The 15,821-nt window shown below is 38.2% G+C and overlaps 1 protein-coding gene across 2 annotated transcripts; it reads right to left on the reverse strand.

The window, feature by feature from the left end:
* Window positions 1–10,274: 10,274 nt before the first annotated feature.
* KRT10 (keratin 10) lies at window positions 10,275–14,753 on the reverse strand. Of its 2 annotated transcripts, none has more exons than XM_009190570.4 (8): window positions 14,130–14,753; window positions 13,223–13,305; window positions 12,702–12,858; window positions 12,454–12,615; window positions 12,240–12,365; window positions 11,710–11,927; window positions 10,954–11,328; window positions 10,275–10,642 (listed from the first exon to the last, which is right to left on the reverse strand). In XM_009190570.4, the coding sequence occupies exons 1-8, from the start codon at window positions 14,724–14,726 to the stop codon at window positions 10,636–10,638; spliced, it is 1,725 nt and encodes a 574-aa protein (XP_009188834.1). In that variant the 5' UTR covers window positions 14,727–14,753; the 3' UTR covers window positions 10,275–10,635. The 2 variants fall into 2 exon arrangements, with proteins under 2 accessions (XP_009188834.1, XP_009188833.1); XM_009190569.4 differs by having other exon boundaries at window positions 10,934–11,328.
* Between the last annotated feature and the right edge of the window lie 1,068 nt (window positions 14,754–15,821).

Here is a 15,821-nt window from a genome sequence, read left to right on the forward strand (position 1 = left end):
AAAGTGAAAAACCTGTTTATAATTACCTGAATCTGGAAACAAATTCTAATTTATGTAAAAACAAAAAGTTTTTTTTTTTTGCAAAGTTGTAACTGAATTTTTCAGGAACGTTATTGCTTTATAAATCAAGGAAGATTGTACTTGAGCTTATTTTGCCCAGAATTTGGTCAAGAGTTGTTTAAAAAATCCTGTCACCAACAACATTGCTACTCATTGTATTTAAGTCAGTGATGTGCCCATGTTTTATCAGTCTCTTCATTTGTACCTTTTTGCATTCACATTGATTTTGCATATAGATGCAATCATTTGACTACTTCATTACATCTTCTGGTACAATCATACTCGAACATTTCCATATTGAAATGCAAATAATTTTATTACAAGTAACTTTCCTTCCATTTTTCTTTTATATCTATCGTTAACCTTTCTACACATGATAGATTATAATCATAGATCATATAACCTTCCCATGCACAGTTTATTTTTCTTTTCTTTTCTTTTCTTCTTTTTGAGATGAGTCTTGCTCTTGTCGCCCAGGCTGGAGTGCAGTGGTGGGCTCTTGGCTCACTGAAACCTCCAACTCCCAGGTTCAAGCAATTCTCCTGCCTCAGCCTCCTGAGTAGCTGGGATTACAGACGTGTGCCACCACATCTGGCTAATTTTTGTATTTTTAGTGGCAACGGGGTTTCACCATGTTGGCCAGGCTGGTCTTGAACTCGTGACCTCGTGATCCACCCGCCTCAGCTTTCCAAAGTGCTAGGATTACAGGCATGAGCCACCATGCCAGGCCAGTTTCTATATTTTTTATATATATATATATGAAACACAGAAATGATAAGTATGTGTTTTATACATGTGATATTTATGTTTATATATGTTAATATATGTTTTATACATGTGATATAGTACCCACCCCTGCTCCTCCTCCATATACTAGGATAAACTGTGTGTTGGAAGGATATATTACTTATGAATTTCATTTCTCAATAGTAAAGGGGGTGAATTAAAATATTTGCTTTAAAAAAAGAATGTAAGTCAGAACTACTGGCAAAATATAGGAAGGAGCAGGGCTGAGCACTACAGAGCACTGGTCTCCAAGTATGTACTTTTAGGAGATGCAGGCAACCCATTGGGTGGGAGGAAGAGGTTGTCAGAACTTCTATTGAAGTTTTTATATTAGAAAGTAAGAATTAAACTAAACTCTTTCATATTTAATATAAGAATGACACTGGGATTCTGATTTTATCTTTACATCAATCTCTCTTCTCAATCAGCTCAAAAGATATTCTGAGAAAAGAATGGTCACTCCACAATGTAGAGAAGTGGATAGTGACATCTTCATTTGCTTGCAATGCACTGCGACCTTGCAGTTTATGTCCCTTGTATTTCAGGATTGTATTTGCTGCTTTTGATGGAGCGAATCTCCCCTCCCCACCAAAACAGATAAGTGCAAAGAAACGGCAACTGGAAGATAACAGAATCATGAAAGCATGATTGAAGAACAAAAAAGTGGGAGAGCTGATACTTCCACTTCTGTTAAGAGTTCTTTGTCAGCCACATTATTGGGTAATATACAATACAATCATCATCATAATGGTGGTATTATATTCCACAAGAAATCAGCTGATAAAATTTGGAGTTCTCAAAAAAATTATTTAAAGTAAGGATTTGGGTCTACAATCTTTGTGCTAAGTACATGTTGTGCATTGAGCTATCTGATAATATATATATATACACACACACACACATATTTTATATAATTTTAAAATAAATATGGACATCTTGGGGGTGCATACTCAAGTGTTTTTACTGTAATAAGAAATGTCTAGTAATCACTGCTATAGAGGAAGGAGCTGTAGGCTTGAAATCAGAAATCCCAGATATAAGACCTAGCTCTGCCACCTGCTATCCATGAGACCTTGGGGAAATCATTACATATTTCTGGACCCTGCATATGTCCCAGGGTTGTTCTGAAGATGATTTCTACATAGAGGTGTAAGTATATTGAGAATTGCAAAGATCTGTGCACATACACAGTGTCACACTGTTCTTCCGTATTACTTCTTGACATACTTTGGTATGTCCTTACCACATAACACAGTATCCCGCACATGGAGATAATTATAATTCTAAATAGTATTTATGAACAATAGAGTCTTAATACTGTTTAAATGGCTTTCCATAATTAGAACAGAGTGGAAATTACATTGTGCTTATTTCATTTTTCCCCTCTTAACACAGTTTCCACAAATAAGTACTGTAAAGCATGGTATTCCTGCCGAGATGTGATATCGTAGTCTTTGTCCCCATTTTTGCAGAAGGTAATCAGCCCTACTGACAGGGCAGATGAAAAAACAGTGAAATAATAGAAAGTTTAATTTGAAAGTGTATGTAGATTACCTGTAGACATTTTGGAAGGCATAGGTTGCTAGAGATCATCTGAATTGTACAGGGAGGACTATTGCATTGTCAAGCTCCCATGGCAACCTGGGCTTACTTCTGTGTAGTGCTTTCTACCATGTCTGTGTAGTGGTACATCTATTTCTACTTCTGAGTTCTTTGAAGGCAAGGATTGTGTTTCGTTCATTATTTTGAATCCCTGTTGCCTGGCACAGAGCTTGACACTGCTGAGTGAATGATCAACCAATACATATTTTAATGCATACTGTGAACCAAGGTCTATGATAGGTGTTGGGTTGATTTATATGAATTCCAGTTATTTTTTAAAGGCAGAAAATGATACGTGGGTTTGGGGAGATGTCGGTGAAAGGGAATGGGTGATGGGCAGTAGCGAGATTGTTACTCATTCTTTTTCCAAAGAGAAAGTGGCAGATGGACTTTTGACTGGAGAAAAATCTTGACAGGGAGATCACCATGGAGTATAGAAGGGTGAGGATACACCTAAATGAGAGGAGACATTGCTGTGAGTTTCTACATTTCTTTTGGCTTGGCATCAAGTAGTGATTACATACCAACTCCTTTTATCTCTCTCCACCATAAGCAATCCAGTTGTCCAAACATTACTCATTCACATTCCCAAACCAACTACCAAAACAACATTCCAGGAGAAGCAGGAGTTTTAAAGGTTGTGCGTTATGACACCTCTATCTTTTCTTTCTAATAACAGGCTGCACAAATATAAACATGTGTGATTACAGGCAGGCTATGGTTCAACTTTAATTAATCCCTTGGTTCTATAGATTAAGAATATGATTCATAAAATTTGTTCATTAAAAAATCCATTATAAGGAAATTATTTACCTGTGCTTTTTTTTTTTTTTTTGCCATAAAGAAATTTTCATGCTCTTTAGTACTCAGAGTACAAGCTTTATTTTCTTGGAGCTGAAAATACGGCAGAAACTGACCACACTAGAAAAATAAAAAGCTAAATGTTCAATTGCTGTTTTTAATTTTCATTTTTTTTTAAGTCAGGTTTTTTGAGGTTTAATGTGCATACAGTAAACTTTGCCCTTTTTTGGTGTATAGTTCTATTAATTTTGACAAACAAATTCAGTTGTACAATGGCCACCATAAACAAGATAGAGAATATGAGAATACTTCCACCATTCCAAAAAATTCTCTTATGCCTCTTTGTGGTAAACACACTCCCTTTGCCCTCTGACAATCTCTGATCTGTTTTTAGCCCTCCAGTTTGACTTTTTCTTGAATGTGGTATCAATGAGCTATAGCATGTAGCCTTCTGAGTCTAGCGTCTTTCACTTAGCATAGTGCTTTTGAATTTCAAGATGTAATGTGGTCTGTTTCTTTTGTAGCATTTCATATATGGGTGTACCATATATTTTTCCATTCACTAGTTTATGGGCATCTGGGCTATTTTCAGATCTCATGATTATGAATAAAGCTGCTCTAAATTTTCCTCGTAGGTCTTTATGTAGATATTTTTGTTTTTCTTGGATAAATGTCTATGAGTGAGATTGCTAGATTGTATATTAAGTCTATGTTTAACATGATGAGAAACTGCCAAACTATAATTTTGCATTCCCACTAGCAATCTATGAGGTTCCAGTTGCTCAGAATCCCTACTTGCACTTGGTATTGTCCATCAGAAAAATTTCTTTGAGTCATTCTAATAGTTGTATAGTGGTACGTTTAGAATGTGTATTTCCCTAATGACTAATGATGTCGAGCATCTTCTTTGTGTGCTTATTTGCCATTTGTATCTCTTGTTTGATAAAGTATCAGTTCAAATCTTTTGTCCATTTTTAAATTGGTTTGTGGTTTTTTTTTTCTTGTTATTGAGTTGTAGTTTTTTATGTTTATATTCTATATGGCAGTCCTTTATAAGATTCGTATTTTGTGAATTTTTCTCCCAGTTTCTGGCTTTTTAAAATTGTTTTGATGGTGACTTTCAATAGATGACACAAACAAATGGAAAAAACATCCTGTGCTCATGGATTGGGTGAATAATGAGATTGGGTCAATATTGTTAAACTGACCATACGCCCACAGTGATCTACAGGTTCAATGCTATTCCTATCAAATCACCAATGTAATTTTTCACAGAATTAGAAGAAACTATTCCAACATTCATATGGAACCAATGAAGATCATGAATAGCCAAAGTAATCCTAAGCAAAAAGAACACAGTGAGATACAAATGGGCTATATAATGGTCAAAATACATGAACAGATGTTTCACCAAAGAGAGATACAGATGGTAAATAGCCACATGAAAAGCTATTCAGGCCAGACGCAGTGGCTCACGCCTGTAATCCCAAGACTTTGGGAGGCTGAAGCGGGTGGATCACCTGAGGTCAGGAGTTCGAGACCAGCCTGGCCAACATGGTGAGATCCCATCTCTACTAAAAATACAAAAATTAGCTGGGCATGGTGGTGCGTGCCTGTAATCCCAGCTACTCAGGAGGCTGAGGCAGGAAAATCGCTTGAACTTGGGAGGCAGAGATTGCGGTGAGCCGAGATCGTGCCACTGCACTCCAGCCTGGGTGACAGAGCAAGACTCTGTCTCAAAAAAAGAAAAAATAAAAAAACGAAAAGCTATTCAACATCATTTTCCATTAGGGAAATGCAAATTAAAACTTTAGTGAGCTATAACTACATACCTATTAGAAAAATACTGATAATGCCAAATACTGGTGAGGATGCAGAAAAAATGGCTCTCTCATTTATTGCTGGTGGCAATATAAAGTGGTACAGCTTCTCTGGACAACAGTTTGGCAGTTTCTTACAAAACTGAACATGCACCTACCATATGACCTAGCAATTATGTGCTCGGACATATATCCCAGAGAAATGAAAACGTATGTTCACACAAAAACGTGTACATAGATGTTCAGTCTCAAAAGGTTACCTACTGTGTGATTACACTTACATAGCATTCTCTAAATGGTAAAACTATAGAGATGGAGATTAGTAGTTGCCAGGGGCCAGGAACTGGGAAGGGAGTGTTGAAATATACATGTGAATACAAAAAGGTAACATTAAGGAGTTCTTTTGTGCTTATGGAATGGTTCTGTATCTTGATTTGGGTGGTGGTTACAAAAATTGTAACCATACATGGGGTACAATTGCATAGACACACACGCACACATGCAGTCAGGAAAAACAAAAACTGAGCAAGCTCTGTAGTTAAACAGTGATGTACCAATGCCAATTTTTAAATTTTAGATATTATACCCTAGCCTATAGAAGATGTCTCTATTTGGGGAAGGTGAGTCAAGAGTACACTGGACTCTACTATTTTTGCAATTTCCAATGAGTCTATAATTATTTCAACATTTAAAAATGTGATTACACATTTTTTCTGCTTTTCTTTTACTACTTATATGGATGTTTAAAACATTCATTTGGATTATTTCTGGTATGTATGTTATGGGTTTAATAGTTTATCATTTAGTGAATAAACCTTACTTTCTTAGTGTTTTAGATTCTTCCTTTATCATATACTAATGTCCATTTATATATAATCATTTCCTACACTCTTAGTTCCAGTGATGAATTAAATTGTGCTTCAGTTTCTTCATCTGTAAAATTTACATAATAGTAGTATATATGTCATAGAGTTCATTCCTTCAAAAACTCTATTTTTGGTACCTAACCTGTGTTAGTCACTGTTCTAGTGCCTCAGGATACATGAATGGACAAAGTAGACGAAGATCAATCGTTGTCTTTCTGGAGTGTACTGTCAAGCAGGGGAAAAGGATGACTAATAATAAATACATTGTATAGTAAGTTGGAAACAGTGCTGTGAAAAAAAGAAAAAGTGGAAAACCTAGGCAATACCATTCAGGACACAGGCGTGGGCAAAGACTTCATGACTAAAACATCAAAAGCAATGGCAACAAAAGCCAAAATAGACAAACGGGTTCTAATTAAACTAAAGAGCTTCTGCACAGCAAAAGAAACTTTCTTCAGAGTGAACAGGCAACCTACAGAATGGGAGAAAATTTTTGCAATCGACCCATCTGACAAAGGGCTAATATCCAGAATCTACAAAGAACTTAAACAAATTTACAAGAAAAAAACAACCCCATCAAAAAGTGGGTAAAGGATATGAACAGACACTTCTCAAAAGAAGATGTTTATGCAACCAACAGACATGAAAAAATGCTCATCATCACTAGTCATCAGAGAAATGCAAATTGAAACCACAATGAGACACCATCTCACACCAGTTAGAATGGCGATCATTAAAAAGTCAGGAAACAACAAATGCTGGAGAGGACGTGGAGAAATAGGAACACTTTGACATTGTTGGTGGGAGTGTAAATTAGTTAAACCATTGTGGAAGACAGGGTGGCAATTCTTCAAGGATCTAGAACGAGAAATACCATTTGACCCAGCGATCCCATTACTGGGTATATACCCAAAGGATTATAAATCATGCTACTACAAAGACACATGCACACGTATGTTTATTGCAACACTATTCACAATAGCAAGTCTTGGAACCAACCCAAATGTCCATCAATGATAGACTGGATTAAGAAACTGTGGCACATGTACACCATGCAATACTATGCGCCATAAAAATGGATGAGTTCATTCCTTTTCAGGGACATGATGAAGCTGGAAAGCATCATTCTCAGCAAAGTATCACAAGGACAGAAAACCACAGACCACATGTTCTCACTCATAGGTGGGAGTTGAACACTGAGAACACATGGACACAGGGCGGGGAACATCACACACTGGGGCCTGTCATGGGGTGGGAGGCTGGGAGAGGGATATAATTAGGGGAAATACCTAATGTAAATGATGAGTTGATGGGTGCAGCAAACCAACATGGCACATGTATAACTACGTAACAAACCTGCATGTTCTGCACATGTACCCTAGAACTTAAAGTATAATAATAATAATAATAATAAAAAGTGGAGCAGATAGGGGAGTTGGGAGATTGGGAGGTAAAATTTTAAGCAGAAAATCCGGGTAGGTCTCAAAGAGAAGGTGACAACTGTGCAAAGGCTTGAAGGAGGAAGGAAGACCATCTTGTTGAAGAATATTAACCAAGGTAACATCAAAAGAGAAATGGAGAGACATCAAAGAACTTTGATCAAATATAATTAGACTTACAATTTGATTGAATATAATTAGACTTACATTTTAAAAGGATAACTATGGTTCTGTGTTGAAAATAAACTGTAGGGTAGTAGCTGAACTTAAATGAGCTCATATAAATATTACATGTACTGCGTCTACCTACCTATCTTTATCTATCTATCTATCTATCTATCTATCTATCTATCTATCTATCTATCCATCCATCCACCCACCCACTTACCCACCTACCTATCTATCCATCCATCATTAAATTACTCAGAACAATGCCTGGTGTGATTTAAAGGCTATTACTATCATCATTATTTTCACTGTCAAGCTTAGTGTAACCACAACTACCTTATATAAGGCAGCTATCTTTATTGTATAGATAAGTAAACAGACTCAGAAGGGTTGAAGTAACTTGTCCAAAAGTTACATAATTTGTAAATGCCAGTGCCAGGATAGGAAGTCCAGGGATCATTGTGTTTCAGATGCATGCTCATAACCATGAATAAGCTCTTTCCCTAATTCCCATTCTCAAGATGCAATATAGATGAGAAATATTAGATGCACTCTATTTCATTAACCTTAATCGAGCTACTTCCCTGATAAAGATGACCCTAACAAAGCTATTTCTTCCCTCCCAAGTAAAATATCAAGCCATCATGGGCACCAAGGTTAGGGTACAAAGCTTTTAGGCCTTTAGTATCATGAGAGAACATCTTTGGAGAAACAAGCTTTTATTGTGTAGTATTTTTCCACATAGGTGCCAAATTGGCTCTGCCAATCTAATTGGGCACTACTCTGCTTAAATAGCAGGATTCTGTAATGACTTTAGGATCTGTAAGAATGCATACAGAATTTTTTGATTAATGGGTACATGCAAATTTATTTGGTAAAAATAGTGCCCTGTGCTATTTAATAATTTAAAAAAAGAATTCTGTAATTTTTTTACTATAAATACCAATGTGCTTATTGTCAAGTTGCTTGTTTAGACAGATTATCTTTATTAAATCATAGTGTTGGGCACTGTAGCATGTGCCTATAACCCCAGCTACTCAGAGACTGAGGTGGTAGGATTGCTTGAGCCCAGTTCAAGACCAGCATGGGCAACACAGTGAGACTTTGTCTCAATTTAAAAAAAAAAAAAAGCAAACAAACAAAAAACAAACCATAGTTGTCCAAGTCCTGTCAAGAAAGCAGCTGTTTATCGGAGATAAAGTACTTACTTTATCAGAGAGAATATAAATAATTGTTTAAGGAGGTATTGCAAGATTGAAATGGTAAGAAGACAGGATCACGATGTATGCAGACTTTTCAGGAATGAAAGTTTGGGTCACCATCCAACCACATAGAGGACTCTGACTGCTAAGATTGTGGCTTGGGGGAGGAGGGCAGAATGGGTAGAAGAGACAAACTTAATAGCAAGCACAGCTATCTCATAGTACCATATGTGTACTTGCCTCGTATCAGTGGTATTGAATATAAAAAATCTATTTCTTCAGAATAAGAATGGTAATCTCACATTATAAATAAAATAGGTCCCAGGGATTTGGTTAACCTTATAATACATATTTTAAAAGATGGTGTTTTCTGAACAGCAGGCAGTACAGCACTATTTACACAGTAAGAGTTCAGAGTCCTTACACAGCAACGTAAGGACTTCAGTGTTTCAGGGCTTTACGCAACGTGGCTTGTTGGGACAATAGTGGACCTGAGAAGACAGGCCCCCAAGAAGGTTGGCTGGTACAAATATCCAGAGGCATGTGAGCATTTAGACATTTAGAGGCATGGGAACTAAAATGGAGAGCCTCTGGGCTGTGCTAATATTTGGTGCTAAGTAGGTTATGAAGCCTTGACTATAGGGAAATCCATCCCAGTGAAACAAGGCTCCTGCCATCAATTTGGGTCACAGATGGTAGTGTCTATACAGTGGAGTGCCAACAAATGGCAAGCGGATCAGGGCTCAGATCTGGAGGTCAAATCAAGGATACTGAGGAAAGCTGCTACTTGGTGGACATGAGTAATCCCAGAACTCACCAGAGGACACAACGTAGTCTAAGGGACATGCCAGCTCATTCACTTCATAGGATCCTCAGTAGAGTACTAAGTAATGTTGGTTGGGTTCTTGTTGGCTGAGGAATGTGATTGGACTGACTATGAAAGTACAAGGTCTTTAGTCCTGATCACTGGGCACAGTTGGGGAAGACAAAGACCTAGTGGTATCCTTTTGGTTACACTGGCATCACTACTTCCTGATAGTGTTTCTCATGTTCATCTGACATCAAATAATTCTGCTGGGGGTGATATGATTTTACTTGGCTGGTATCAGAAGGTATGTCAAGCTATATAACAATTGGGAAGAAGTAATATAGTAACTGGAAGAAAGAACAGGCAAATGTGAGAAGTCAGGTAGTTAGAAAATATAAAATTTCCAATTACTGTTATTTTGGGGGTTTTATTTGAGATATTCCAGAATTTCCAGGATTGAAATAATTTAAAGCCAGAGAGCTAGCAGTCTTCCCCATATTGTGTATCTTAAAGAGTAATATTGGGATTTACAGACTTTTTTACTTAGTGAATTTACTGACGGTGGTCTGAACACACATGATTAAAAAACTCAGAAAAGGCATGGCAATAGTTCTGTCTTCCGCATTTCTGGATACATCAACCTTCAACTGCTATGGTTTACTAATCTTTAATTTTAAAGAATATTATGTACTTAAGTAAAGATAAATTCTGACAAATTGGGATAGTTTGCATCAGTAAGAAAGTTTATTGAAACTCGTTAGTAAATGAGAACAGAAAGTTGTTTTTCTTTCCATTAACACTTTCTGGTAAAGTGAAAAGAAGAAAATACAGAAACCACAAAACACCTTGTAGACACCTTATTTTCAGGGAGTGAACCTGTTTCCATAGACCATTAGGACAGAAGTGTCTTCTTGGAGACTTTGTTTCCGGTGCATCTGAATATAATGGTCTGTGTGAAGGGAGGACTTTCCTCTTGATGCAGCTCAATAGTAGTGTTTCTTGGTTTCTGATTCAACCATAGATGAAAGGACTCTACCGTCGGGTGCCACCTCTTCAATAATTGTCTTGATTACCCTGGTTTTGTTAGTATCTGAGTGAATGATGAAAAAAAAAATTACACAGTCTGTAGGGATCCTTAGCAATTAACAAGCAAATACTGTAAAAAGAAGGAAATTTCAACTGTACATTGCTAAGTCCAAAAAAAAAAAAATGCTTAAGGTATAACATTTTGATCATGCCATTTTTCACAGTTGGTGTTAAGAGTAGTTGGTGAACAAATGCAAAGGGAACCGTCTCTAAGATTTTTAATTTTTTAAAACAACTCTATAGAGCTTAAAGCGCAAAAAAACCATTACAGGAAGTTAAAACTAATTCTGATTACCCCAGCTAGTTTCTGCTGACCTTGGTCCCTTAGATGAAGACTCGCCCACGGACCCAGAAGAGGAGGACTTGTGGCCTCCGCCGGAGCTGCCGCCGCCGAAGCCGCCGCCCGAGCTGCCGCCGCCACCGGAACTGCCTCCGTGGCCGCCGCCGGAACTTCCTCCGTGGCCGCCGCCGGAGCTTCCGCCCCCGTAGCCGCCGCTGGAGCTCCCACCCCCGTAGCCGCCGCCGGAGCTTCCGCCGCCGGAGCTTCCGCCTCCGTAGCCGCCGCCGGAACTACCACTGTGGCCGCCGCCGTAACCGCCGCCGGAGCTTCCTCCTCCGTAACCGCCGCCGGAGCTTCCTCCTCCGTAGCCGCCGCCGTAACTTCCGCCGCCGCGTCCACCGCCTCCGGAACTAAACGGGGTGAGGTCACATTCGGTTATCTCTAACGTTGGAAAACGGTGGGTAGCTTTCCAGTTGCCGTTAATTTAGAAAATAAGCAAAACATGTCTTGAGAAAATAAAACCCTGCCAGGTATATATTTTAAAACCCTGCCAGGTGTGTATTTTAAAACCCATCCTTTGAAAACACTTTTGTGTACACAGAACTCTTAAGAATCATCTTGGGCCATATTCGTGAGAAAGTGAGATTGCGGTTGCGTACTCCTTTTTCTGTACCCTACCCCCTCTCTTCCCTTCCTCTTACTCTCTGGCATCTTCTTGGGGTTTAGATAAGCCTTGCTATCTGGAATATTGAATAAAAGAAACTGCGATAACTTTTCATTTTAAAATGTACCTTCCCTCTCCTTCTAGCAGACTGCGGTAGGTTTGAATTTCATTCTCCAGTCGGATCTTAATATCCAGGAGTTGCTGGTATTCAGTATTCTGGCACTCGGTTTCAGCTCGAATCTGTTGCAGCTGTTCTTCCAGAGCGGAGATCTGGGCCTGAATCTGTGAGAGCTGCACACAGTAGCGACCTTCTGTTTCTGCCAAGGAGGCTTCCAGGGATTGTTTCTGAAACGAATATTTTTGTGGCTTAGCGACTTACTTGTTCAATTGAGTATAGTGACACTTACTTAATTGTTTAGTAAAGCCTTATATAGAAGAATAAGAAAATGAACAGAATTTGTTTTATGTTTAATGGCACCATTTCAGTTTCAGCACTTCTAGACCAATGCCAGTAGTACTTTTCCTCCTTTAACATAGAGCTTTACTTTTTCTCTTTCTTACCTCCAACTCTGCATTTTTCTGTTGCATTGCATATTCTTAGGTGAGCATGAAACTTTGTATGATAAAATTGAAGTCATTTCGTGAGAGTTAACATACCAGGGCCAGTTGGGACTGTAGTTCTATCTCCAGAGCTTGTACAGTACGTCTCAATTCAGTAATCTCGGATTTATGGCTGGACATCTGTTCAATGTTACTATCAATTTCTGTAGTCAGTTCCTTGCTCTAGAGTATTAAAAACAGGGAAAAAGATGAGGAAATTCTGAAATGATAAAACCACCATGAGTTTCACTATAAAGGAAGATTAATTTACCTTTTCGTTGAACCAGGCTTCAGCATCTTTGCGGTTTTGTTCAGCAAGTTGTTCGTATTGGCTTCTCATGTTATTCAGAAGTTGAGTCAGATCAACACCTGGGGCAGCATTCATTTCCACATTCACATCACCAGTGGACACATTTCGAAGGTCTTTCATTTCCTGTTTGAGGAACAGAAAGATTTAATGGCTACACGAGGACCATAATGAACTCTCTTTGGCTGGGAAAAGTGTAACTTTTGTGTCACCTCCTCGTGGTTCTTCTTCAAATAGGCCAGCTCTTCAGTCAGGCTCTCAATCTGCATCTCCAGGTCAGCCTTGGTCAGGGTCAGCTCATCCAGCACCCTACGCAGTCCATTGATGTCAGCCTCCACGCTCTGGCGCAGAGCTACCTCATTCTCATACCTGAAACAAACATGATATCAATACTGGATATAACTTATATAGGGGAGATGTATCTGGGCAGAGACTGTTAAAAAGCAAATACATAGTTGATCTCATGTCATGGCAGTATTTGTCATGTACAGTTCACTTAGGAGTAATAGTGGTTTAATGGAAAAAAGCTTAACAGTTACTTTAAAATGCATTTTCTTCCTTTAATATTGCCAAAAATGTAATACCGACATGGAAAATTTCTCAGATAACTCCAATACTTTTTTTTTTGGGTGAATTCAGGAAAATGTAAATGCTATTGTGGGCATCCCAAGTCAGGTTAAAAACGACTGATGTATTCGTTGTGATAGTATTATACAACAATCGCTTAACTTACTTCAGCCTGAAGTCGTCAGCTGCCAGCCTGGCATTGTCTATCTGAAGCAGGATATTGGCGTTATCAGTTGTTAGGTTGAGGATCTGGAGGGAGAGGCACGGTTACTTAAGAAAAGGTCAGATGCAGATACGGCTTTTGTAGTGGCGTAGATGAACTCTGCACATTTATGTTGTTCTCTTACAAAATCTTTTATTTTAAATATGAGATATTGCAGGCTTACCCATATACTTAGCTTTGAATTATTTGTTCTCTTGGAATTTCTCCAATCTTGTATTTCTGTACACAAATTATTCCTTTCTGAAAACTAACTGGAATTATATAGATGTATTCCTGCAAGTGTGCCCTCCTCTTTTAGACTATGTGATTTCCATGTATTTCAGCCATGCTTTGGCTGACTCACACCTGCATTTGTTTAACTCATGATAAATACTAATAAGTATGCTCTGAACTGGTACACAATGGGTACAATTCAGAAATTCCTTAGAGGCAAGCAGTATCCCACTTTCATACTAGAAAATTCATTTTTCTCACCATGTTGGTACTGAATATGACTTGTTATCAGTCTGAATAACATTTTGTTCTGATTCATTTCATGATTTCTTTTTCAGTTTCTACATTTGTAAATGACTTAGCATATTTTAACTGTGGACTCATTGTATGCTCATTAAAACCTCAAAAGTTCTTAGTAATCTGCCATCCTCTTAAGACAAGCAGCACACATGCTGGATGAAGAATGCCACGACTATACTTTCGCAGATGTTTATCTTTGATGAGACTGGGTTATTTTTGAAGCAAGAAAGTAACATAGGTAAACATAGTAAACAGCCACATTGTGCTTAATTTCAGATTCATCTGTCTGGATTTCATGGACAAGATACTTAAAGCTGGATTTAAAAATACCTCTTACCTGATTTTTAAGGTCATCAATGGTTTTGTAGTATTTGCTGTAGTCACGAGGCTGCCCCTGGTGTGAGTTGCCATGCTTTTCATACCACTCCTTGATTTTGCCTTCCAGCTCATAGTTTGATTCTTCCAGAGCCCGAACTTTGTCCAAGTAGGAAGCCAGGCGGTCATTCAGATTCTGCATGGTTACTTTTTCATTTCCAGAGAGAAGGCCACCATCTCCTCCAAATCCACCACCAAAGCCTCCTCCAAAGCCACCTCCACCAAAGCTGCCCCCACCGAAGCTGCCACCTCCAAAGCTACCCCCTCCAAAGCTGCCTCCATAACCCCCACCAAAGCTGCTACTTCCATAGCTTCCACCAAAGCTACCTCCACCAAAACCTCCTAATCCTCCATAGCCACCTGATGAGCCCCCAAAGCAGCCCCCACCAGAGCTCCCACGGCTAAAAGAGCCACCACTAAACCCCCCTGAGCTAAATCCTCCACCAAGGGAGCCTTTGCTGCTCGAAATTCTTAGGGATGATCCTCCTCCTCCTCCTCCTCCACCTCCTCCACTGCGGGAGGAAGAGTAGTGCTTGCTTGAGCTGTATCGAACAGACATGGTGATGCTGTTTAGCCCAGGGAGTGCCTGCTACCAAGGACAGTGACAAACCTTTATGTATATACTGATAGGGTGTGTCCACATGTGTTAGAGTTTGCTTACTTGCATGGTTTTCTTTTTGCCTACTTAGCATCTTTGGCTTATGATTGCATAAATTATCTTCAGTAATAACCAATCCCAATATGTACAATTTTGAATTTGCCCTAAGAATAAACAGGAGGTTTGCTATGTTGAAATTGAAAATGGGTGGAGTTCAGATGAGCATGTTTTATTATGCTTTTCACCTGTTGAAGGACATTGAGCAACTGTTAAGATCCATTTTTCTCAGCACTAATTCAGGTTGCATAGAATGTTTGCAAAGTTTGGGGAAAAAAAGAGTTTCAGCTACAAAATTATAGTTAAAATAAGATTTTTCAAATTCATGTTTTAAACAGTTTTAATTGGAACAACAAATAGCATAAAGTCTGGCAGAATCATGCTCTAATAAGGTTCTTGTAGACAACTGTAGGGAATCAAAAAGAAAAAAATTCTAAAAATTTAACTAGCATCAATAGTTGCCATATATAAAACATTAAAACCATAAAAACCACAATTTAGGAGATTGTGTTTGTAGGGGATCTTTTAATTTATTTGGCAAATGAGAGTATATTGATATTTTGCCTAGGAAAGTGGAAGTAATGATTTTAGAATTTTCTAATTAATGATGACATTATTTTTAACATTAAAAAATCTGAAATCATGAAGTTATGCTGGATTATTTTGCCTTTTAAATTCATCATAGTTAAGGTTTCTATGAAGACCATAATAATGCAGAAAATCTGCATTATTTTCTTAGCATGAAATATGAAGAACTAACTTGTAGTACTTTACACTAAGTTCTGATTGAATAAAAGGAAAATTTGGATATGTTATGATTGCAAGTAAAAATTTGCTTGCAGAAATGTAAATCCGTATTAGAGAATGGTACTTGCACCAAATATTATGAACTAGATTGTGCACATGTGTTCCCAAGCTAGGTTCAGTGTCTCCACAAAAACAACACACTTTCTTGGATATACTGTGTACAGAATTTGGTATAACAGTTTGGTGAAGTAA

This window comes from Papio anubis, chromosome 17 (assembly GCF_008728515.1).
Source record: "Papio anubis isolate 15944 chromosome 17, Panubis1.0, whole genome shotgun sequence".
In the NCBI taxonomy this organism is placed as follows: Eukaryota; Metazoa; Chordata; class Mammalia; order Primates; family Cercopithecidae; genus Papio; species Papio anubis.

Excerpts from the sequence above, each read along its gene's own strand:
- KRT10 (XM_009190569.4), bottom strand. The coding sequence starts at position 14,726 with ATGTCTGTTCGATACAGCTCAAGCAAGCACTACTCTTCCTCCCGCAGT. Across the intron at positions 12,366-12,453 it reads AAGCCTGGTTCAACGAAAAG|AGCAAGGAACTGACTACAGA; the intron begins GTAAATTAATCT and ends TTAATACTCTAG. Across the intron at positions 11,928-12,239 it reads TACAGTCCCAACTGGCCCTG|AAACAATCCCTGGAAGCCTC; the intron begins GTATGTTAACTC and ends TATTCGTTTCAG.